At 36.4% G+C, this 23,894-nt stretch overlaps 1 protein-coding gene across 2 annotated transcripts in view; it reads right to left on the reverse strand.

Annotated features, from left to right (window-relative positions):
• The window catches only part of TRPC4 (transient receptor potential cation channel subfamily C member 4), a 148,606-nt gene that overhangs the window by 96,383 nt on the left and 28,329 nt on the right, over positions 1-23,894 (reverse strand). For both annotated transcript variants that reach the window (XM_044249631.1, XM_044249630.1), the window contains exon 2: positions 13,268-13,786. In XM_044249631.1, coding sequence (XP_044105566.1) covers positions 13,268-13,786 — 519 coding nt within the window. The remainder of the gene's footprint in view (positions 1-13,267; positions 13,787-23,894) is intronic.

Raw genomic sequence — 23,894 nt, forward strand, 5'->3', positions numbered from 1 at the left:
CCCAGGACACTGTGATCATGACCTGAGCTGAAGGCAGAGGCTTAACCCACTGAGCCACCCAGGTGCCCCTGAGTCTTAAGATCTTAAAGAGTGAGTAGTATCTAGCCAGAGGTAATGGTTGTATTTCAAGGTAATAAAATAATAAGAGAATTTACAGAGGTAACATTCACAGAGCACATCATAGGAGATAAAATCCTAGAAATCTGGAATTGCTGAGCATAAAACAAAAGTCAGGAAAGGATGAGAGGTGAGGCTAGGTAGAAGGTTGGGGTCCATACAGGATATATCTTGTTAAGGAGCTTGGGTTTTATTTTAGAGGATCTATAAAGTAAGGGATAGGGAATCAGGTCAGAGTTTTAAAATAATATAATACAGCAGCATTATTTACAATTCTTAAAATTGTAAATTTTAAAAAAATTTAAATTCTTAAAAAGGAAGGGGATTCTGACACATGCTAAAGCAGGGGTGAACTTTGAAAACATTATGCTAAGTAAAATAAGGCTGACACAGAAGGACAGATATTGTAAAAGTCCACTTGTATGAGGGACCTAAGATAGTCAAACTCATAGAGACAGAAAGTAGAACATAGTTGCCAGTGGCTGGGGCAGGGGGAATGTGAACTTAGTATTTAATGGGTATAGAGTTTCAGTCTGGGAAGATGACAGTGTTCCCATGATGGACGTGGTGGTGATGGTTGCACAGTAGCCTGAATGAACTCAATGCCACTGAATTGTATACTTAAAAATAGTAAAGATGGTAAATGTTATGTATATTTTGCCACAATAAAAATAATATAGTAATATTTTATTTATTTATTTTTTAAAGATTTTATTTATTTATTTGACAGAGACCACAAGTAGGCAGAGAGGCAGGCAGAGATAGAGGAGGAAGCAGGCTCCCTGCTGAGCAGAGCCCGACGTGGGGCTCGATCCCAGGACCCCGAGATCATGACCTGGGCCAAAGGCAGAGGCTTAGTCCACTGAGCCACCCAGGTGCCCCAGTAATATTTTATATATAAAATAATATATAAATATATATTATATGTATGAATAATATAAATATAAGTTTATTTATATATAAATATATAAATAATATACTATATAAAATAACACAGTAAAATAATATAGTAATAATATATAAAATAATACAGTAATAATATTTACATATAAAATAAAATAGTAATATTATATAAAAATAATATAGTAATTATATAAAAATGATATAGTAATAATAATATTATAATATTTTATATATAAAATAATATAGTAATTCCACCCCCCAAATAGTTGTTTATTGGCAGTGAGCTGGAAGGAGCAATAGAGAGCATATACAGACAACACCACGTACCAACGTCACTGGGAAGGCAAAAGTGATGGGAAGGCCTGGAGCCCCAAGTGAGGCCCTCTCTCCAAGAATGAATGTGGGATGGGGCAGGGCCTGGAGTGTTGAGGGGACAGCCTTGGAACACTTCCATTCAGTAGTCATGGTTAGAGATGAAGACAGACTTGCTAGCTGCAGCTCCGGCCTGACCATGTGAGGTCTACTTTCCTTGGCAGGTGAGGCTGTTGGCCTGGGCTCCCTTGACAAACTCCTCCTGGTCAATCCTCAGGTTCTCCTCTCTCCACCCTAGGCCTTCACAGGGCAGAAGTCTGCAGAGCTCCGCTACAGGAGAAGATCAGGCCCCAGAGCTTCAGCAGGGGGTGGGAGGGGGTACTATTATATTTTAACAGATGGATTTTAATGTGGCAAATGTTTACATATGAATGGTTCTGGAATGTTATATGAACTTGGATGGGATGAGGTAGTCATGGATCCAGGGAAACTAAGTGAAACACACTAGCCTAACACTCCCTCAAACAGAGCAGGAAGAGTAAGGCAGCAAGGGAGGGAAATGATTTGGGAAATATTAGGGAATCTAACTGGCAAAAAGATTGACAGGCTTTGGTGATTAACAGAAGCCCCAACTATCTAGGCTCCAAAGCGTAGTGGCTTAAAACAACAATCTATGACATTTCACAGCTTTGTGGATATCTCAGTCAGTTCAGACTTTGATAACAAAGGACTACAGGCTGGGTAGCTTCAGCAAGAAACATTTATTTCTCATAGTTCTGAACGTTGGGAACACTAAGATACCACAGATTCATTGTCTGATGATATCTTGTCTTCTTGCTGTATTCTCACACAGTGGAAAGAGGACTAGGGAGCTTCTTCGTCCTGTTTTATAAGGGCAAAGTAACCCCACTCCAGAAGGAACCACCATCATGCCTTATCTCCTGCCAAAGGCCTCACCTGTTGATATCATCACTTTGAGGTTTGGTTTCATTACGGGAATTGTTTGGTGGGGACACAAACATTCAGTCCATAACAGTGGACCAGGAATTTGAACAGGGATGAGGTGGTTGATTCTTTGTTTCCACATGGCAACAACAGAAGTTGCTAAGTAGGACTCCGCTATAGGACGGCCTGGGGTGTGGATGTAGGGCAAAGGTCAAAGTTGACTCTTAAAACTCTTGTCACTGGAGTGAATGGTCTTAAGGCTGGGCTCAACTGTGTTTACCAGCAAGCAAGACTACTCATTGTCCAGTGTGGTGGCCTTGGGACAGTCAGACTTTTTTTACATGCAATCTCAGGTTTCGCACAGAGCCTAGGTGGAAGCTGCAAGGTGTCAGAGGGCTAAACCTTGGGAGTCACAAAAAGTCGTTTCTGTTGCATTCTTTTGGTCAGGCAGATAGCCAAGGCAGGCTCTGACTAGAGAGAAAGATAATTACATGGCACCTCAATTTGCAGCTGTCTTTCATCTATCACATCAAGCTTTTAGAAATGATGGATATAAAATTATCAAGGATGACTCAGATTTTTAACATGACTTACTGGGAGGGCCTCCTACTTGACAGAGATGACAGAAGAAGGACCAGGCTTAAGAGAAAGATAACGAATTCATCTTTGGATAATACAAGTTTGAGACAATAGTACAGAAAAAATTGATTTAAATCATGATTAAATAACACAAGATTTTATAAAATCCATGTTCCTTTGGATTTCTATTCTTTGTCTTTTTTCTCTCATCTCCAGTTCTGCCACATCCCCTAACATGTGATCCTTTACTCAACACGCCTCTATTCCAAGCAGAGGACTTACTCTGGACACACTGGACTTAGAGTCTTCATCAAGTCAGACAAGATGATACTGTGTAGACAGGGGCAGAAGACAGATAAAAAATAATTAAATACACAAATAAATAAAATGATTTCAGATTTTCTTATGGGTCAAGAAGATAATAGCATTGTGATATGAAAGGAAACAACTAAGGATAGGGGAAGAGGACAGTAATTCGATTAGGTTTTCTGGAAGTCTTCACTGAGAAGGTGATAATATGAGCTGAGAGGTGATAAAGAAGCCATCCACCCATAGCAGGCTGGAGGGAGGCTGTGGGGTGGCAATGAGTGCAGAGGACAATGAAGACGCTTTCCTTGCTCCCGCCACTTTTTTTGCATCCATGATTTGCACATGACTTTTCTTCCTGGAATGCCTTTTTCTAACCTCTTTGCTTGGATGGCTCCTAGCTTTCCACTGATGATCAGTTAAGGCACTTTCTTCTCCAGGAAGGCTTAGGTGAAGTTAGGAAACTTTTCCAGGCCTCCCAGAAGGCAGCTCTGCCATCGCTTCCGTAACCCGCACCGTGATAGCTGTTTACTTGTTTGCTGTTCCTAATAATCTGACAGTTAGTAGAAGGTAAGATTTTGTCTTTGATTTGGGAATCACCGGGGAGTAGCAAATATTAAGGGCTCTCTTCAGTGAGTGAGTGAGGACTAAATAAGGAAGGAAGAAAAGGAGGGAAGGAGGGACGAAAATGAGGGAAACATCAGGAGTGTCCTTAACAAAAGGAGTAGCATATAAAGTGTTAGTGAGATCTGGCTACAGTGATATTTTTAGTTCATAGCATTTTCTGCGTGGGTTAAGTATGTCAGTGCACACACACACACATGGACTTTATTATCTAAGCAAGAGTACAATTCCAGGTTCTAGGAAGCTTCTAGAAGAAATCTAAACTTGGCCTAAGGCTTGCTGTCATCTCATTCTGCAGCCCTCGGTTTTTGGCACAGGAGAGACATTTGTGGAATTAATTATACCTGGAGAGAGAAAGAGCATCTCTTGGCCAGAGCTGCCTAGCTCCTTCTACTAGCCACCTTGTGGGTTTACTGCCAACAAGATTTCCAGCTACCCCTCCCCCTTCCCCCAGTAGGTAAAGAGGAGAATGTGACAAAAAAGTTTCCAGGAAGCATGTCCCACAGCCGCCTGGCAAAAATCACTGAGCTTGGAAAATGCCATGGAGAAAAATAATAGTGTCTATCATTTAAAAATAAAGCAGTGGTCAAAGGAAAAGCAGGTCTTTTTACAAACATGCAGAGAGCTGACAACAGGGTAGCTGGAATCCAGAGGAAGGTAAAAAAAGTAAACCATGGAGGAAGAAAGCCTTAGTTTTTTCTGTAGCTGCCGAGGGCAAGCCACTGTGTGCTCTAAAAGCTGAAGGGAAAAAGGAAACAGAATGAGACACAAAGCCCAAGTACATAATCCTGTGTGATTGTTTTACCTGGATTATCTGGAAGCAATCTGTACATTTAGCACAGCTTCAGAATCATGGATCATGAAATTATAGCACAGGCATTAAAAATCTCAGAGAGTTTTACTCTATGTTTGTTTCCAAGAAGTCAAACTATTTAGAAAAACTGACTATGCCTCATATGGTCAAAGGAAAAGGAGGGGAAGGATAAGTTGAAAAGTTTTCTCTCTGATGCATAATTTATCAGGGATCTTGAGTAGGAGTTTATGTCTTAAAACCATCAAACATTTCTTGCAAACAGTGTTTCTGTTTTATAAATTTCCAAGACAATCTATTGGGCTTTTGTAATTTTTTTAGGAAACAATGTGAATTGGAATAAACTGTTAAACGGGCAATTTCAAAAATTGGTAAATCTTAATTTTGCTTAGTGATCAGAGACAGAGAAATATGACCATTAAATAACAACCCAGGAAAAATAACAATCAAATGTAAATGTAAATTTTGTCTAAAAAAACAAAAGAAATGATTTTTCATGATTGACAAACTAAATGATTGCATCTGAATGACGGAAAACAGGTGACCTTCTTGCTACTCCTGCTTGTCAATCATCACAGAGGCAGAAATGCCAATTTCATACAGAAAACTAATTCATTTGCAGACTAAGAGAAGGTTTTCAATACACGGTGGATTTTTCAAAGATATTATCATTAACTTAATGTTTTTAGTTTATATCTGTGGCAAAGGAAAGCTATATGAGAAAGTGTTGCTAATCCTGTGGGTATATGCATTTTTCTCAAGTGAATGGAAGAGTATACATCTGAAAATAAATTGCTTAACCCTTTCCTTTTTGTACTTTTTTTTTTTTTAAGATTTTACTTACTTATTTGACAGACAGAGATCACAAGTAGGCAGAGAGGCAGGCAGAGAGAGAGGGAAGCAGGGTCCCTGCTGAGCAGAGAGCCTGATGTGGGGCTCGATCTCAGGACCCTGAGATCATGACCTGAGTCGAAGGCAGAGGTGTTAACGCACTGAGCCACCCAGGCGCTCCCCCTTTTTGTACTTTTTTAAAGAATTATAAAATAAAGGAATGAATATGTTTTGTATCTAATTTAAAATTAGGATTAGTTATTTTAGGTTTGTAAGATATTAATTGATCACTTTCTAATGAATGCAGTTTCAAAGGATACATATATACAGCATTTTGGACATATACAATTTCATGTTTAATTGTGGCAAAAAACCCAACCACTTTCAGATATGAATCAGGAGAAAGTGGTTTCATGTCATTTAATTAGTTGTAAACAAAACAAAACAAAACCTCATGGGGATTTGAATTCCAAGCTCTAAAAACCAAGTGTTAAATTAAATGCCTAATGACCTGTCATAATTCTGTCAGTTGGGCTGACAAGTCCTGAGCAGGTCTATGCTTCATCCCTGACACAGAAGCAGGTCTGGGAATGTTTGGTCCCTAGTGGGAGGCTGGGCAGAGGCATTAGGGAGTCTGTGATCCGTGTTGCCTTTGCTGAACAGCAGCAAGCGTGTGCCAACATGCCTGGAGCACGGCGAGGCAGAGGCCCCGGAATCAGTCAGTGAGTGTGCTCTGGAGAAGAGTGGGAGAAAAAACTATGCTAGAGGAATGCTTCTTTTTACAACTTTTTTAAGTCTCGTCATTATCTGTATCACTCAGTGTGGCCTCACGTATTCGAATCCTACTGTATCTTGGCATTTTGTTATAAGAGATGTTGTGATATCAGTTCCCAATTCTGAGGTGTACTGGGATAGAGGCATCAAAGCCTAAACTATATTTAAACATATGACTCAGAAGAACAAATTCAAATCAAGTATATAGTACGCAATAAGAGTTACTTTTGCCAGCCTATAATGGAAGCATTAGAATATGGGCGACCTTAAGAGTTGAGATAAAACTTATACAATAAACATTTTTGATGAGAATATATGTTTTAATATAAATGGCTCAGAGAACTGACTCTACCAATAGACTAAGGATAAACTTATCTTTGATATTCAAAAGTGTAATGTGACCCATGAGGCTTAGATGAGCATTCATTACAAATATTAAAACACTAAATGACAAAGTCAACACTTTATCTGCATCATATACAAAAGAATCGTGTATAGCATTTTCCTGTACACGTGTAGTCTTTCATATTGGGAGTCTATGAGGGGATAAGCAAAAAGAGTGACAATAATAGTAATAACAAATAATAATTGTTGGGGCTATTATTTCATGGGTAAATACGGGAGGAACTTGCATTGTCTTGAAAAACAAAACAAAAGCAGAACAAAAAATGACACACAAAAATCTTCAGCGGTGTTGTAGGCATCGGGCAGGAGGAGGTAAGACTAAAGGCAAGGAGTTCCGATGGAGAAACAACACGAGAAAAGAAATAAAGAGCAAAGTCAAATGTGCAATAAAGCTGACAGAACAAGAGAAAGCAACAATTAATTTTGACTTGGGAATATGTTGAGGGAAGGCTTCCCGGAGACAGTGGTATTTGAGAGGAGATCTGAAGGGCATAAATGTATTCAAAACAGTTCAAATCGGAGAAGAGAAGAAAAGAGGAGGAACAGGGTAAATAATATCAAACTGAATTCGAATAAATCAGTACATGTTAAATTAGTAAACCAAACTAAGGCAAAGGCATTATCAGCTTTACTGAGATAAATGAGTCTCCAAGTTTCTTCAGCAGAAAGATCTCAGTTATGGAGGGGAATAGTGTCTGCAGTACTTTCTCTTATTTTTCTCCCTAAAAGTACTCTCTTTGCCATTCTTCTAGAACAGTTATGTGATATCCATGAGACAATGTCTCTATAGTATGAGATATTTTCCCCTCCAAATTATTCATATTTTGATGTGGAATTTACCAGGCACAAGAAAATTATGAAAGGTATATTTCAGACACCCCAGATTTGAACAAGAATGAAAAAAATGGAAAACATTAGACTAAAAGACAATCAATGGGTCAAAAATAATAATAAAATGATAATAGTTGGTCAGCTTCTCTGCAGTTTGTCCCAAAAGCCAAGCTTTGCATGGCTGCAGACCAGCCATCAAAATCTACTGGATCTAAGAGGAGAAAGCCATTGTTTGCCAGTGCCATCCCAAGATTCTGATACAAGAGCCAGGAAGCAACATTATCATTGGTTTCTCTGTGATTTATACATTTTTAATATTTATTTATTTATTTATTTGACAGACAGAGATCACAAGTAGGCAGAGAGGCAGGCGGTGGGGGGGGGGTGGGAAGCAGGCTCCCCACTGAGCAGAGAGCTCAAAGCAGGGCTCAATCCCAGAACCCTGGGATCATGCCCTGAGCCAAAGGCAGAGGTTTTACCCACTGAGCCACCCAGGTGCCCCTCATTTTTAATTTTTGAAAAAAATTTTTGTTTGTATTGTTTGATGAAGATAGGTAGTGGTACACCTGTGAGGATTGGTAGTTTCCAAATAAATTCATACACAGAATGCTGTTTTTCCTCCATTGCTACCACAAGCACAAAATGACATCTGACTTCAGATCTCCAGAAGGAGCTTCCCACATAGATTTCAGGTAGATAAAGAACATGAGTGCATGTTTTATTCATTTTTAATATGAAATTCATACAGTCGCAAGTTCAAATTTAAACATTTATTGCTTCTTTTCAAATAAAATTTGAATTAAAAAAATTGTCATGATTAACTTATCAATAAATAATTTATAGAAAACAAAACTTATGAAATAGAGGTAAAGCCTAGCCCTAGGCAGTTTTATGAAGACGAATTTCCTTTGTTTCTGCTCCATTTATTATTTTACTGCTCCTCCCACTGCCCAACACTCTTCTGCTGCCCTCACATTCACTTCTCCTTCTCTCTCACCTGGGGCATCCCCTGGTTGTGTTAAGGCTCTATTCTCTGTGGCTCCCCTGGCCCCTAATCTACTCCCTATGTCTTCTCTTTCTGACAGTAGGTTTGGTTCTTGATTCCATATCAAGGAGTTTTGAATAAATCAAGAAACTGAAACCATAAATTCTGAGAGATTTGAAGAGCTTTGATTCTGGAATATTTGGAATCAACTGAGTTCCCATGCGGGATGACGGATGGCATCTGATTGACAGGAATCTCTTCACATTTCTCTCACTGCTCCACTGACAAGATAAACAAAAGATAAGAAGGGTATGAATAGTGGGCTGTTTAGACCTTGGTTTTTTCTCCTCCCTCTTTAACAACTCCATTAATTAATTTATAAGAGAGAACCTAGGTTAGTACCAAAGTTTAAAATTAATGTTGCAAGGCTGCTGACATACTTTCACAAAAGAGAAAATTAAATTGAAAAAGATACGCTGTTGACTATGTAGAGATTTTTTCCTAACTTTAATTTGAAGAACTATAAAGAGATTGAATTTTAATGCTTCCACACAATAATGTATTTCACTGCTTTCTATTATTATTCAAGATCTATGGTTCTTTATTGTGGACTAGTACCTTCACAATGTGAACAACCATGTGTAACAAACTAGGTAAGTCTTTGCTGTGAACATATTTAAGGAACTCATCAAGGTCTCCAAATACATACAATGATTCTGCAAATATTAGGCAAGAACAGTGACAACATGGAAGTGATATTTAATGGCCATAAACTCTATATTGGCCAAAATTACACCAGGAACCAAGGGACAAGTTACTAGTTGAAGATATGTCCTCAATCACACCTCACTTTTACCTAATCCACAGGAGGAGACTGAGTTCCAAGGGGGTGGGTACTTGGTTCCGTTTTTTTTTTTTTTTCCCCATTTTCCTTCGACACTCTTCATTTTGAAGAGTAACACTAGAATGGGGTGCTGACTTCTACCCCTTGTGAAGAGGACTTTCCCTGCTCTCTTTTCAGAGTGAGACTAAAGAGCTTACTCTTTGAAGAAAAAAAATAAAAGTGGGTTAAGAAAGAAAGGAAAAGGAGACTTTGCACTCTTTGAAGAAGGCAAATGCTTTATCACAATGCAAAAACTAAAAAACAAAAACAAAAAAACCCTTCATGTCGAAACGCATGGCTTAATTATGAAGAAGCTGAGTTATGAAATAAGCTCACACACTCAGCTGACCTTGGCTAGAAGTTGTGCTTGGATCAGATTTACCTCGTATTCACCATGAGGACACCTAGGTGGAGGCAGTAGCGGATACAGCAGGTTTTGTAGTTAAGTATTAATAGAAACAATAAAATCCTTCTGCCTATGCCTATAAAAATATCCATGATATTCAATTAATGCAGGCCTTTCTTTCCGGATGATATTACAGAATTACCAGAATAAGTCTGTAATCAAGTTCTCGCAACATGAATTGTTTTAATATTGGAATTCATAAGAAGGCTGTTAGTAGGTAATTAACCTAAACACTGCAATTTAATCAGACAAAGAAACATGCAGGGAACCATCCAGAATTAAGAGATTCTGCAATTTCAGGTATGTTCATATTGAACACCTTCTGCCTTTCAGTACAGAGTTATGACTGGTAAATATGTTCCTGACACTCTTACCGGGAGGAGCAGGGCGAAATGTAACAATACAATGCAAAACAGAATGTGTGGAAGGAGGGCATTTATCCCAGAGATTGTACGGAGGGGGACTGCTTCATGGAACCTCCCTACTGGAGGGGAGACCTGATATGAGTTTGGAAGAGTGAGTGGGACTTAGCCATGGAAAGATCAATAAGAAGCCATTCCAAAAACGTAAGAGATGGACCAAAGACAAACCACAAACTTTTTTAAACTAAAACTGGGAAAACTTCTGGTAAAAAGACATAGGGCAAGACATTTATGCTAACGCAGAGTTTCATTTAAGACATGCGCTCTTACTAGAAAATCTTACATCAAATATTCTGAAGTCAATAATTTCTAAATAATTTAGGAATATGTTTCATAAAACATGACCTATGATTTCAAAGAATTTATATGAAAGTAAAACCTTATTCTTGATTTAATAATGCTATTAGTCATCCAGTATTACTTTGCTTTGGAAAAATTGTTCAACCCAAAGGAAATGTTTTCTTCAGTATTGAATGAAAGATACCCCAGAACAACTCTGTAAGAATTTTGTTTTAATTTTTCCCTCTATTATCATTTCAAAAGATGAAAAGAGAAAATGCCAACGCAGTGTCTTTTAAAAAACGTATCTTTTAAAAAGTATTACTAATTCTTTTTTTCTTGTTACATGTTACGTGTTTTTAGCCACCCTTCATCCTATTGTATCATTAAGGATGATCGGCCTCCAATTCCCACAACTTCATATTCGCAAAAGGTACAACATCTTGAAAGAGGTCTTAGAAATGATCAAACGCTTTCTATAGCTTTCCTTCTGACACTTCTAAGGACTCAATTTGTGGCTTTTTGTTGAATAGGCTTTGAAGTTAAGCATGCTTTGTATATTCCTGGAATATACAAAAGAACCTAAGCAAAGAAAAAAAAATGTTTAGTAGGAATGAACCTTTTTAGGGGTTCAGAAACAAGACTAAGAACAATATAGATTTAACATTTTATGGTCTCCCTGTAATAGACTATCAGCTCTAGGACAGAGCCACACCCCCATGGAGTCCTAAGTGCCCTGAGCAATCCCTGGCATGTGTTTGGTAAAATACATGTTCAAAGAGTTAATGAATGAAGAAATGAATGAACAGAATGTATCAAAATGATTTGTGGGTAAAAATATAATCATATGTTAATATGTAAGAAATTCATACTAGTTTTTTTTTTGGTTTTTTTTTTTTTTTTTTTGGTCTTGGACAAACTTTTGACAAGAATTTGGGAGCTTCATTTGATTAAATGTCCCCGTAGTATTCCATTGAGAGAGTATGGTAAAAGTCTCAATGAGCATTTTGTTCCAGTGCTTTCACAAAAGTCATTGTGGCAAAGACAAAGTTAAATCGGTTCTGATATCAGGACCCATATTAGGGTGGGCATAAAATGGAGCTAGGTTGGTTCACTAACTGCAGAGAGAACAAAAATGCAACAGGTGAGCAAAGCCAGTTGCAACTACTGTGTTCTTTCTTTCATTTTGTGGATTTCTGCATCCTGGGAATTCCATCTCACTCACCATTCACAGGATAACATCAACCCTGGACAGATTTATCATAGGAAAAGACTTTTGTAATTACTGTGCCAATCCCTTAAATCTCTTTCCCCACAGAAAACTAAAGAAAGAAAAGCATAATACTGGGTTAATAACAGATACTTGAGAAGAACTAGCTTAAATTCTAAGCCACATCAGTATCTTACCTCATTTTATCCTCTCTTTTTTTTTTTCTTAGATTCTTTTATTTTTAAGTAATCTCTACACCCAGCGTTTGGCTCAAACTCACAACCGGCGGTGGAGTCACATGCTCCACAGACTGAGCCAGCCAGGTGCCCCTCATTTTTTCAGTTCTAGTACATGCTATTACTTTTAAATGTCATATTGAGTACATAAAAATCTCTAATCAAGTAAAGTTTTTCATCATTTTTTATAGTTGTGTATTACAATTATTCTAGTTCTGTTAAAATATTAGTTCCCTGAGCCCTAAACACAAGAGGCTAAAGAAAATTAGTTGATACTGTTGACAGGGCTCCAACTAGCATGTGTGATTTTGAAATCAGAGGGAATGCACACAAAAGAAGCTGTTTCCTTAATTGTTAGGGGAAAAGATCATTTCAACTAGTTTCAGTCTCCAATGACAACTGGCCAAGATCTACAGAAAAAAACTCAAGGAAGTAAATTCAGCTTGATCCTTAAATATTTAGTAAGTAGCAGTAGACAAAGCAGCCAAAGCTAATGTAGAATTAATTAGGGCCGACGGCAAAAAAAATGAATACATTTTTATCCAGAAGTCTCTTTTATTTTTCATCTTACCTTATATACTTTTCTCCAACTGATTTCCTAGAATAGATAATTACTATAATTCAAGAATAAACATAGAACCCATATTTTCTAAGGATGGAAGTAAAATGGATTTTGGAGAACTCACTTAACTCAGTGATGGAAACAAAAACAATTATGCTAGGTGATGAGCATGACAGATCTGAGTTTTCTTTACTTAATATTCAAATCATGGAAATTTCATGAGAAATTATAACTCTTCTGCAACTAGGCATCTTTAATCCTTTATTCCTGATCAATCAAGAGACTAAGTCAGACGTGAGAGGTTTCAACACTTTCATCTGTTGTCGGACTAATATTTTTTCTTTATTAATAACTTCTAATAATGTATTTTATTAACTTAAGGACTTATAATTTACTAAAGCCTTCACACACATCCACACATTTTATACTTCTACAAATCTCCGAGGAATATATTTTATATGTATAAATATATACATATAACAAAATATTATAACTATTAAGCAGACAAGGAAACCAATCTCAAAGAGATCTGTAAAGGAACAAGAGTTATAAATGGTAGAACCAGAACCTTCAGTGTGGAGATTCTAAAATTCATCAGTTTTTCCATTCTACCACAGTAAATGTGTACATCTTAACACATTTGCCTAATACCATCACCAGTTATTACGCCATTTCTTGCCATTCTTCCTTGTGTTTCGTAATTATTAATCTGGCAAACCATAAATATCATCCACTTCCAGATAAGTAGAAAAGGCTCTAAAGCCCAAACATAATTTCAGAGTACCGGTTGACGTCACTGTGATTAAATCATATGATATTTTGATAAAAAGGACTGACAACACTCACCTCTTTTTGACGGTACTTTATGGCCAATTTGAGTCTGGCGAGATCATTTCCACTTTGTTCTTCTATAAGGCTACTGTCATCTCTGTAATTAAGGATGATTTCCAGTTCTCTGGAACTCCTTGTCTGATCCAGTAGGTCCTTCGCAAACTGTTTGCACTGTCGGGACAGCTCCTCATACTCCGACTTGAATTCATTTTCCACTTTACTCAGCTCCTGAAGCTCCCAGCTTAGCTGAAAGGCTGTGAGAAAAGGGTCTTCACTTGACAGTGCGATGAGGGAGGGGCTGGCCAAGGCCTTGTAGATGTTGAGTCTGGAGCGTGAGTGGCGGAGGCTATCCACGTCCGAGCTGGAGACGCATTCCACGCAGTTGCAGCGGACCTCGTGGGGTCTGGGCACGGAGACTCCTTTCTGAACTAGAAGCTTGATTATTTCATAATTATTTGTGTGGGCTGCCAAAATGATTGGTGTAATGTCTGGAGTGAATTCAGAGAACTGCTTATCAAGGAGGATGGGAGGCACCTAGAAAAAAGAAGAAAGCCGAGGTGAGGAATATTTATTCATTTGTTCAAGCCAGTGAATTTCAAACAGCGTGCTAGAGCGAGGCTGAACGAAGTTCATAAATCTTTGCCAAGCTTTTCTGCAGGAAAGAGATGGCTTTTTTTTTTTTTCTGCTGAAAGACAAAAGAAATTTCTTGAAAAAAAAAAAAAACTTTCCAATATAATGACACATTATATTGTCCAATTTCCAATATAATGACACATTATATTATTATATTTGTTTAACCTGAATTTTGACATTTTATGGAATCTTAAAATAAGTGACTATGGGAAGTCTTTACTTGGTAAAAGACTTTCTTGCTTCCAACTTATTTTCTGACACCCAGTCTTTGCTTTTCTTTCCCCAAGGTGTGGACTCCCAAAGTAATCCAGAAATACACTGAATAATAGTTAATCAGTTGTTTTAACCCAAGCTTTTCCTCTACAAGAGAAGTCTTTTAGTTCTTCAGTTGCTTTTGTTTGTTAAAACCAACTCAATGATTAATGGTGACAGCAGAATGTAAGAAGGCTAGCCTCCTGCTTTCTGCTTTCATCTAACACTTTATGGTCTATTTTCCAGAGGCCCACAAGTGCTCCATCACCATTGTATCAGAAATAAACAAATGGTTTCCAATGAATCAGGTCACCGGTGTGTTCATGCACCATTTCCTTTGGGTTTTTCTCTCGTAATGGTAATGACGAAAATGCTGTAATAGGCACTATTTCGTCAACATCTGCTAGGTGCCTTAACCCTCACAATTATTCACACTTTCTAGTTGGGAGCCTTCAGTGCGTAAGTGCAAGACCCACTGTTTGCACGGGGGTCTTCCTGACACCTGAGCCTGTGCGTATTCCACCACACCACACCACTGTCCAATGTTTGGTTTAATAGTTCTTCTTGCAGGCCATAAAGAGGCATCTATGAAAACAAGTGCTGTATAAGGATAAGTTAAAAAGACATGGTAGAAAAAATGATGACCCATGTACTGTATAAAATACACTGTAAACTAAAAAGGAAACCATAAAAGGATCAAAAGCAAAACAACTACATAGAGAAAAACAAAACTCATATGAAACCTTAATTAGACTATTTTTAAGTAGAGATATATCTTTATGAGAATAATTAAGCCTGTGTGCTTCTTAACCTATTTGACCATTTAGAATCTCTATTGGGGGTGCCTGGGTGGCTCAATCCTTAAGCTGCTGCCTTAAGCTCAGGTCATGATTCCAGGGTCCTGGGATCGAGCCCCGCATCAGGCTCCCTGCCCCACAGGAAGCCTGCCTCTCCCTCACCCACTCCTCCTGCTTATGTTCCCTCTCTTGCTGTGTCTCTCTCTCTGTCAAATAAACAAATAAAATCTTTAAAAAATAGAATATCTGTTTGTTTTATAAGAAACACTCCATAAAGAATAATGAGATTTAGTTATCTATTTAAAGGTTATTTAAAATATATGCAATCAGTTGATAAAAGATAGTACCTACTTATTATAAAATTCGGAATAACACTGTTGAGGTAGCACTGTATGTTCAAGCAGGATCAATACATACCTCATTACTTTTTAAGTAACTATCTTACATTTTCAATATTACATAGTTGAAAATTTAACTATGTATTTATTACAAAGAGAAAAATGCCCCTAATTAAAATTAAATAAGAATTAATCTTTTAATTAACTATATTTCAAGGTTTTCAATGGAAGACATGAGGAAAAACAAAAACAGCATAAATAAGTTCCTGCATTAAATGTATATTTAAGTGATAGCTGCAATTTGGAGGGGTTTTCTGGATTCAGTAGAACTTCATTCTAGATTTCTGTAGTTCTTAAGCTCAGGGTTAAGCTGCTGCCTTCGGCTCAGGTCATGATCTCAGGGTCCTGGGATCGAGTTCCGCATCGGGCTCTCTGCTCAGCGGGGAGCCTGCTTCCTCCTCTCTCTTTCTCTCTGCCTGCCTCTCTGCCTACTTGTGATCTCTCTCTGTCAAATAAATGAATAAAATCTTAAAAAAAAGTTATTTTAATTAAAAATAATTTTAAATTTCTTAACTATAAAATGCAACTTTGAAGAATATTTCAGCAAACTTTTATGAAAAAATAAGTATAATATGGCCATATTAAAAAGCATTTATATTTCAGGAGAATGTCAGTATCATAGTATTAGAAAGAGAGATGGCAAAATAACTGATAAAATATACCAAAAATAAATACTCTGTTCATGAGTCTTAATAGTCAAAAAGTCATTGTGAATTTTTAATTCTTTAAATATATGGATGTCACTATATCTTTTATAAGCATTTATTTTAGAAAATAATTCTTAATGAAACTTTTTTTTTTAAGATTTCATTATTTATTTGCCGGGGGGGGGAGGAGCAGTAGGCAGAGGGAGAGGGAGAAGAAGGTTCCCCGCTGACAGGGAGCCTGATGTGGGTCTTGATCCCAGGACCCTGGGGTCATGACCTGAGCCAAAGGCAGACACTTAACCAACTGAGCCATCTAGGTGCCCTTGAAAGAAACTGTTTTAGATATAATATAATAATTTAATGGTCAATAAATAACTACTTTTTAAGTTATGTAATTTTAATTATCTTAGAGTTACCTCTTACTCTAAAATGTGTTCTAAATTCAATAATATATTATATGTTGTCTTTACCATCAGTTGTTTGATGCCCAGCTGGACAGGGACCACTGGACCCTGGGACTGTTTGGCCTTAGACGTCCTTCATGCAGGAGTCTGTGGTGCCTCTGACCAGCGAGCTAGGCAGGCACACGTCAGTGTTTATGCATGTCTTAGACCCAGGTTCTGGGGTTTCTCCCATTTCATTAAGAAAAATCGTGATCAAACAAAAACACTTAAAAAATTGCCTATTATTCAGTGCTAATTACATGCCTGCACCAATGATTACATAGTGTTTGAAAATTGGAGGTTATCTTACTCTATTATCAGGTCTACGTTTATTAGCTTGTATTCCTCTATATGTAAAATAATGCCCTCTTCTCCTTTTTACTACTGAGTATTCCTGTGGACCCATAGATTCTTCTTTTATTTTAGTGTTTAATTGCAATAATTATTCACTTTGAACTTATTGAGGTATAACATACCTTCATTAAAATGCATAACTGTTAATGTGAAGCTTGATGTATTTTTAAAATATGTGTGCACCTGTGTGACACAACACAGATTATAATCCAGGAGAGGGTGTGCACCTCAGGAACCTTCCTCTTGTCACCTCCCAGTTGCTACATTTTGTAATCACAAACCTAAATGCTATCGCCAGAGATCACTTTCACACACACCTGTTCACTTTATATAAATTAATCCTAAAGTATATACTTCTCACATCTAGCTTTCTTTGGACAACATTCGCTTTTTTTTTTTTTTTAAGATTTTATTTATTTGACAGGGAGAGAGGGATCACAAGTAGGCAGAAAGGCAGGCAGAGAGAGAGAGGGGAGGAAGCAGGCTCCCTGTGGAGCAGAGAGCCCGACTCGGGGCTCGATCCCAGGACCCTGGGATCATGACCTGACCCGAAGGCAGAGGCTTTAACCCACTGAGCCACCCAGGCACCCCCAACATTAGCTCTTTGAAATACTTTGTTATTGTTAGAAGCAATCATTTTTGTAAATTCCATTCTGCATAATATTTTGATTTATGAAGATAGCACAGTTTATTTAATATTCTCTTATTGATAATATTTGTGTGATTTACAGTTTCCACTTGTAGCTAAGAATACCATTTCTATGCATATTTTTGTCTGTGTCTGCTAATACATATCTAAGAACGCGATTTTGGGTCAAATATTTTTCTTAAGCAGTTACAGCAATTTTCAAGACTACCACAAATTATACTTGGTATTATCAATTATCTGCCTATCAGTCTATATATCTACCTATTTGTTTATGCCATTCCTTATGTCAAAAAATAATTTTGAATTTTTCATTTATTATCAAGGTTGGCTATTGAATTTGCTAAGGCCTTTTCCATGGTGATGATTATATAATTGAACCTCTTACTCCTAAAAATGTGGCTAATTAAATAAATCAATTTTTTACTATTGAAACATTCTAGCTTTCCTGAAATGAATTCCATTTGCTTAAATGTGTAATATTTTTATTTAGAATTGTTATACCCATGTTCATAAGTGAGATTGATTTATAATCTTTACTATGCTGTCTTCATCAAATTTCGGTATGAATACTGTGTTTGCTTCATAAAAAACATATAGATTCTCTCTTCCTTTGGAATACAGGGAGATGTGCCATTCAGAACTTTCTTATTTTTCTTTCTTTGTGTTTTTTTTTTTTTCTACGATTTTATTTATTCCTTTGAGACAGAGAGTGCAAGCAGAGGGAAAGGGAGAAGCAGACTCCCCGCTGAGCAGGGAGCCTGATGTGGAACTCGATCCCAGGACACTGGGATCATGACCTGAGCAGAAGACAGATGCTTAACTGATGGAGCCACTCAGGCGCCCCTCAGATCTTTCTTCAAGAGAGGATTCACTGCCTACCTGGCAGTGTGTTAATAGACTCCAGCTGTCTACCTCTTCAGGTTCTTCCTCAATTTTGGAGTCCTGGACAATAGACTGAATAAGTGGGTTGACAAGGACCTAGCTATTTCCACCCAGTACGGGTCATCTCTAGTAGGTAATTTTTCTCTGAGTTTCCCTTTACACTGGCAAGGATTTTTGTCAGTTCTGGGTCATGGTCTAATGGCTTCCCCTTCTCAATCTCGCTTTCTTCCCTTTTACTTTCAAAATGTTATTTTCCAATAAAACTTTTGCAATCATCTCATTTTATCTGCCTCTTGGGGCGCCTGGGTGACTCAGTCAAGCATCGGCCTTTGACTCAGGTCATGATCCAAGGTTCTGGGATCAAGCCCCCATGTCAGGTTCCCTGCTCAGCGAGGAGCCTGCTTCTCCCTCTCCCTCTGCTGCTCCCCTCTGCTTGTGTTTTTTCTCTCTCTCTTTCTCTTTTTCTCTCTATCTCTCTCAAATAAATGAATTAAAAAAAAAAACTTTATCTACTTCTTGAGGAATCCAAAATGTGATCAATCCATTTTCCATATTGTGGGGGAAAAAATAAGTAACACTGAAATTATTTGATCTTTGAAAGTTCAAAATTATTCTGTGAAAACCCTGAGTGCCTGCTATTCTTTTATGGGATATTCAGTAACTTTTCCTATTTATTGCATAATAAATATCTTGGCTTTTCTATCAATAATAGGGTCTGTTAATAAAAACTGCATTTGGGGGGAAGTTATTTAGTTCATCTAGTTTCATTCAGAAAAGACAGTTTTAAATGTGCAGGGATTCAGGAAATGCTAGGCTAACAATATCCCTCCTGAGAAATCTACCGTGGGACAAGATGATGGGGAACTGAGGAAAGGACAAATGAGGGGCGCTAAATGTATGTAACAGTTAATCAAAGATCAATGCAAAGGTAGGAAAATATAAATTTTTAAATGTTCTAAAAAGAAAAAAAGAACAAGAGGAGAGGTTGAGAGAAAGGAAGGTGTGGAGCAAAAGGCTCTCTACTTAACCAGCTAGTAGAACAGAAGCCTTGGTAAAGCAAAAGGGGGACATGAAGGTTTTATAAAAGCTATTAATATAAAATACAAACTATTCTAAATAACAAGAAAATACAAGTCTTGAGGACCTTTAATTCTTTTCTTCCACTTTGCAAAGATAAATTTTCCGAAATGTTAATCTCTCAGACAATTCCCTTTCTTAACCTACTTCCATGGCTTATAACTATTTGATTTAATATTCACTTGTCCATCAATCAATGAATATTTATTGACTCCATTGTCTGGTGCAACATTAGACTCTGAGAAATTAAGAAAAATGAAGGTAAAAGAGTCCACGCCCTCAAACAGAAGATTGCCATACTTGACACATTCCCAGATCTCTCAGCAAACTGAATCAAATGTTTACTAACTTACTATAAATGCAGCACCATAATAGGTACCATGCGAAATACTCAGAAAAACAAGAAACAAGTGTTTGCAACATCATATCAGATGCTCACCAAGTTTTAATTGTTCTGAAAATTTTCCAAGTGCTCGCCAAAATCTCAGGATAGTGTTTCTGCTTTATATTCTTTATAATGGGGCAGTAGAGTTAGCATAAACTATTAACTGTAAAAAATATGTTGTAGACGTTAAGAATTATTTGGTGACTTTCATTCAGTATTAACAAGAATTTAGTACTCTGCAACATTTTACTTTCCTTAACAAGTAGCAAATATACTGGAAACAGAAAAGTGCAGATTTAAATGGTTTTTACAGAAATGTTAGAATATTGGGGCTGCTATTCTTTTTTCCACTTAACGAAGTACATAATGGTATGTATTGCAGACTATGATACTCGCTGTGACTGTCATTTCCTGAGTGACGTCATGGAATCAGATTTCTGAGTTTTCCAATGAGTAACTGAAACCAGCTCCAATGCAAAGGACCCAATCACAGTCAATCACAGAAGGTGAGAGAAAATGAAAGGTAAAATACGCCCCTCAGTTCTTTGCTCTGGTGGCCCAGGCATTTGTAAGTTGATACAACTTTGTTATCTATTAAATATTCAGAACTTTTTAAAAGTCAGCAATGTAAGACATTGGATCTCAGAAACTTTTAGAAAATTCAGAAAATGAGCTTGCTTCCCCTTTTTCATACTTCATTTCTAACCAATCGACTTTCTGTTCCAATAACTCTTCTTTGCTTTTCTATCTTCAACATGTAACTCAATCTCTCTCTCTCTCTCTCTTTCCTTTTGTGGTTCCAATGTTATGGGTGAAGAGCAAAGCTCCCAACATTAAAATAAATAAATAGGTCACTGTAGGTACTCAGTAGCTATTACCTAAACATGATTTTGATAGAAACATAGGTTTTTTTTTCAATTTTCTTTTTTAATTTGCCATCTGGCATATTTAAGGACAGATGTGAATATCATGAGCCTGTAAATGAAAATCACACCATGCGTGACTTTTAGCTGAAGTAAAATCTATAGACATAAAAGCATTACACCCGGACAAATAAACAAGCATAAAAATATATACTCACATCACCAATAAACAAACAACACACATACATGCCCTTTTTTAATATAAATTCAAGTGGTTGAATGGCATATTTCACTTAATAAGCCACAACAAAGTAGAACATGCAATTAAAAGAGTATTCAAAAACCAAGGAAAGTTGTTTCTAATATTGCAGAACTGGAAGGATCTCTGGTCTAAGCTCTATTAATGAATATTTGTTCAATGCTTTTTGTCAACCTTATCATAACACTAGTTACATTATTAATGGAATCATTTTCATGCCACATAACATTAAAAGTGATGAATACAAAGAATCCATTAACTTGTAAGTAGATTGCTTTTCTCAAATTTATTAAAAATCTTCACCTTGAAGTGATTCAGCACCAATATGAGGCATATAGCTTAAAGTCTAAAGTATGATATTCTACCCAAATATAGAAATGTCTCTTTGCCACTAAGATAGACGTTTTTGAACTGTCAATACTGAAATTTAAATTTCTAGGAGAGAAATTCATCCTAGAGTAACATTCATCCAATTTAAGAGTACCTATTTCCTCAAATTAGCATTTATTATAGTGGGTTGTATAAAATGAGTAAAAGAAATTTACTTGCATGATAATATTTAGAGTGTCCTAAATCACTGACTAAATAGATCTACATTCTATTCTGACTCTACTCTTAATTAGTTAATTAGCTTGTGAATTCCTCCTAATAAATCTGCTGTATGAAAAACAATATCCCAACTCTAACATGAAATTTCTATGGTTCAATCACTTTTTAAAAATTCCAGTTGATGGCACAATAATAGAAAATTTATGAGGCTTTTTTTTAAGTGCTTCAATAAAAACTTGTTGAATTCTTTAGTATCATCTTGCTTTTAGCATCAATATTTTTATCTAATGTATCAAAACCTTCATTTTTTAAAACTCAGGATTATAAATATTAAATTTATCTCTTTCATATACTCAGTCTAACTCAAATCAGCATAAGGGAGTTTCAACTCAGAGTTATGTTTAAAAATTCATTAGATATCGGTTATTTAGAATTTGAAATTTTCACACACCACACCCACATGCACAAAAGCCAAATAGTTGTCATATGAATAAATACATGAATGAATAAAGAGACAGATGGATGAACAAATGAATGGTTAGATTATAATCTTACCTAAACAAAGTCAACTTTATTACTTTAGGCCCATACTCTTGCCTGGAAAGACTAAACAGAATTCAAAATTCTACTGTGCAGAAAAAGAAATTCCCTTTGCTTTTGGTCTCAGCACAGGACGAATGATTTATCAATATGTTCACAGTAGATCTATAAGACCAAAGACTCTTGTGCTTTCCCCTACTTCTGAGTGGTTGAAGTCTTGAAGACACTAATAGTTAGATCTGACTTCTAATGAAACCTTAATTCAGAAAATAATTGCACAAAACAGCTTAACAGGAATCAGACACTATTATGCACATATGACTCAAAATCAGGGGTTCTCCAGTTTTCATGTACCTCACAAAATACGGAGCAGCTTGGGGACCCTTATTCAGAAAGAAGAATGTTTCTAAACATAAATGCATAGTATTATATAGCAAAAAGTACTTAAATATATTTAAAATCTATTTAAAGACAAATACATGATGTAGTAACATATATTCTTTTCCATTAATGGATTAAATACAAAGATCTATTGGCAGGTAATTAGACTAATTTTGAAGTAATGACCAACATGTAAATATATCAGGTATATGGTAAAATGGTAATATGATGGGAAAATACCTATGATTTCTGCTATTGACAAAGACACAAGAATTTCTAGCAAAACTAAATTTTTTGGCTTATGTTCATAAACAAAGGAAAATATATATTCCATTTAGAAGTTAGTAAAAATAAAGATGTGGGTTTTTTTTTCCATTTAATCTTAGTTCACAGATATCCTTGAATTTTATCTATTGCATCCCCAAGTTAAGAAGATCTTCAAGTCTGGTTTAATTGGAATTGGAAAACTCAAATGAGAATTTTAACTAGAAAGCATTAATCAGAGAGTTGTTTCTTAGGAGAGGTAATTAAAGAATTTGAAAGGTGTCTGGAAAGAAAAGAAAGAAAACATTTTTTTGGAAATAAAAAATACATTTTCCATCTTTATTCAAAGATAGAATGTTCTATAGTTACAAATGTCCTAGAATGTCAAGTGGAACAAACAGATCACAACACAAACACACACACATTGATGTTTACTTTATGAGGGAAAATTCTGGAAACTTGGGGGGGCAATCCTGAAGACTTAACATGTATATAAATGATGTTTATGGGGAAAATACAGAACAATGGAGAGAAGATAACCAAAAAATAAGGCACAAATAGCAAGGGAAATTTTCCTATTCTAAGGAAATGTTGGGTCTGTACACGGAGAGGGCTCATCAGGTCTTTGGCTGAAACAATGAAAACAATGACATATGATTAGACACATCCTGCTGATATCCCAGACTTTGAAGGGTTAAAAAAAATATTCCAGACTTCTAAGACCTAAAAAAGAAGAAGACGAAGAAGAAGAAGAAGAAGAAGAAGAAAGAAAGAAAGAAAGAAAGAAAGAAAAGAAAAATGTGACATCATCAGATCTATAGAATGAGTGGGTAACAATGGAGATGCAACTAATATCAAACCTCTTATTTTCTCTCATTAAAATCTGTAAGACATGTCATTGTATCTATACAGAATTTTTAGTAAAGTGAATATGAGTCAAGAATACTGCATCTAGCCACCTCTCTCCTGTTAGGATAAAAAGCATATGAGTTATAATAGAACTCAGAAGTTACATCACCCATATTTCTTATAGGAGCAGATTTTTCAGAAAATATTATAACCACATATTAAATGATTCACCTCCAGGTAGGTAGGAAGAAATAGTTTAAGCAATCAATCTTGCAATACTGGAGTTAATTCAAATGTTTATTTGTATGGTACCTGGGGTTTGGTAATACAGTTAATCAGTAAAGATACTTGAAACAGAAAAGATAGAAAGAGAATATCCGAAAATAGTTTGGAATTCAGTTTTAAACTATTTCACTGTA

Source organism: Neovison vison, chromosome 5 (genome assembly GCF_020171115.1).
Source record: "Neovison vison isolate M4711 chromosome 5, ASM_NN_V1, whole genome shotgun sequence".
Taxonomy (NCBI): domain Eukaryota; kingdom Metazoa; phylum Chordata; class Mammalia; order Carnivora; family Mustelidae; genus Neogale; species Neogale vison.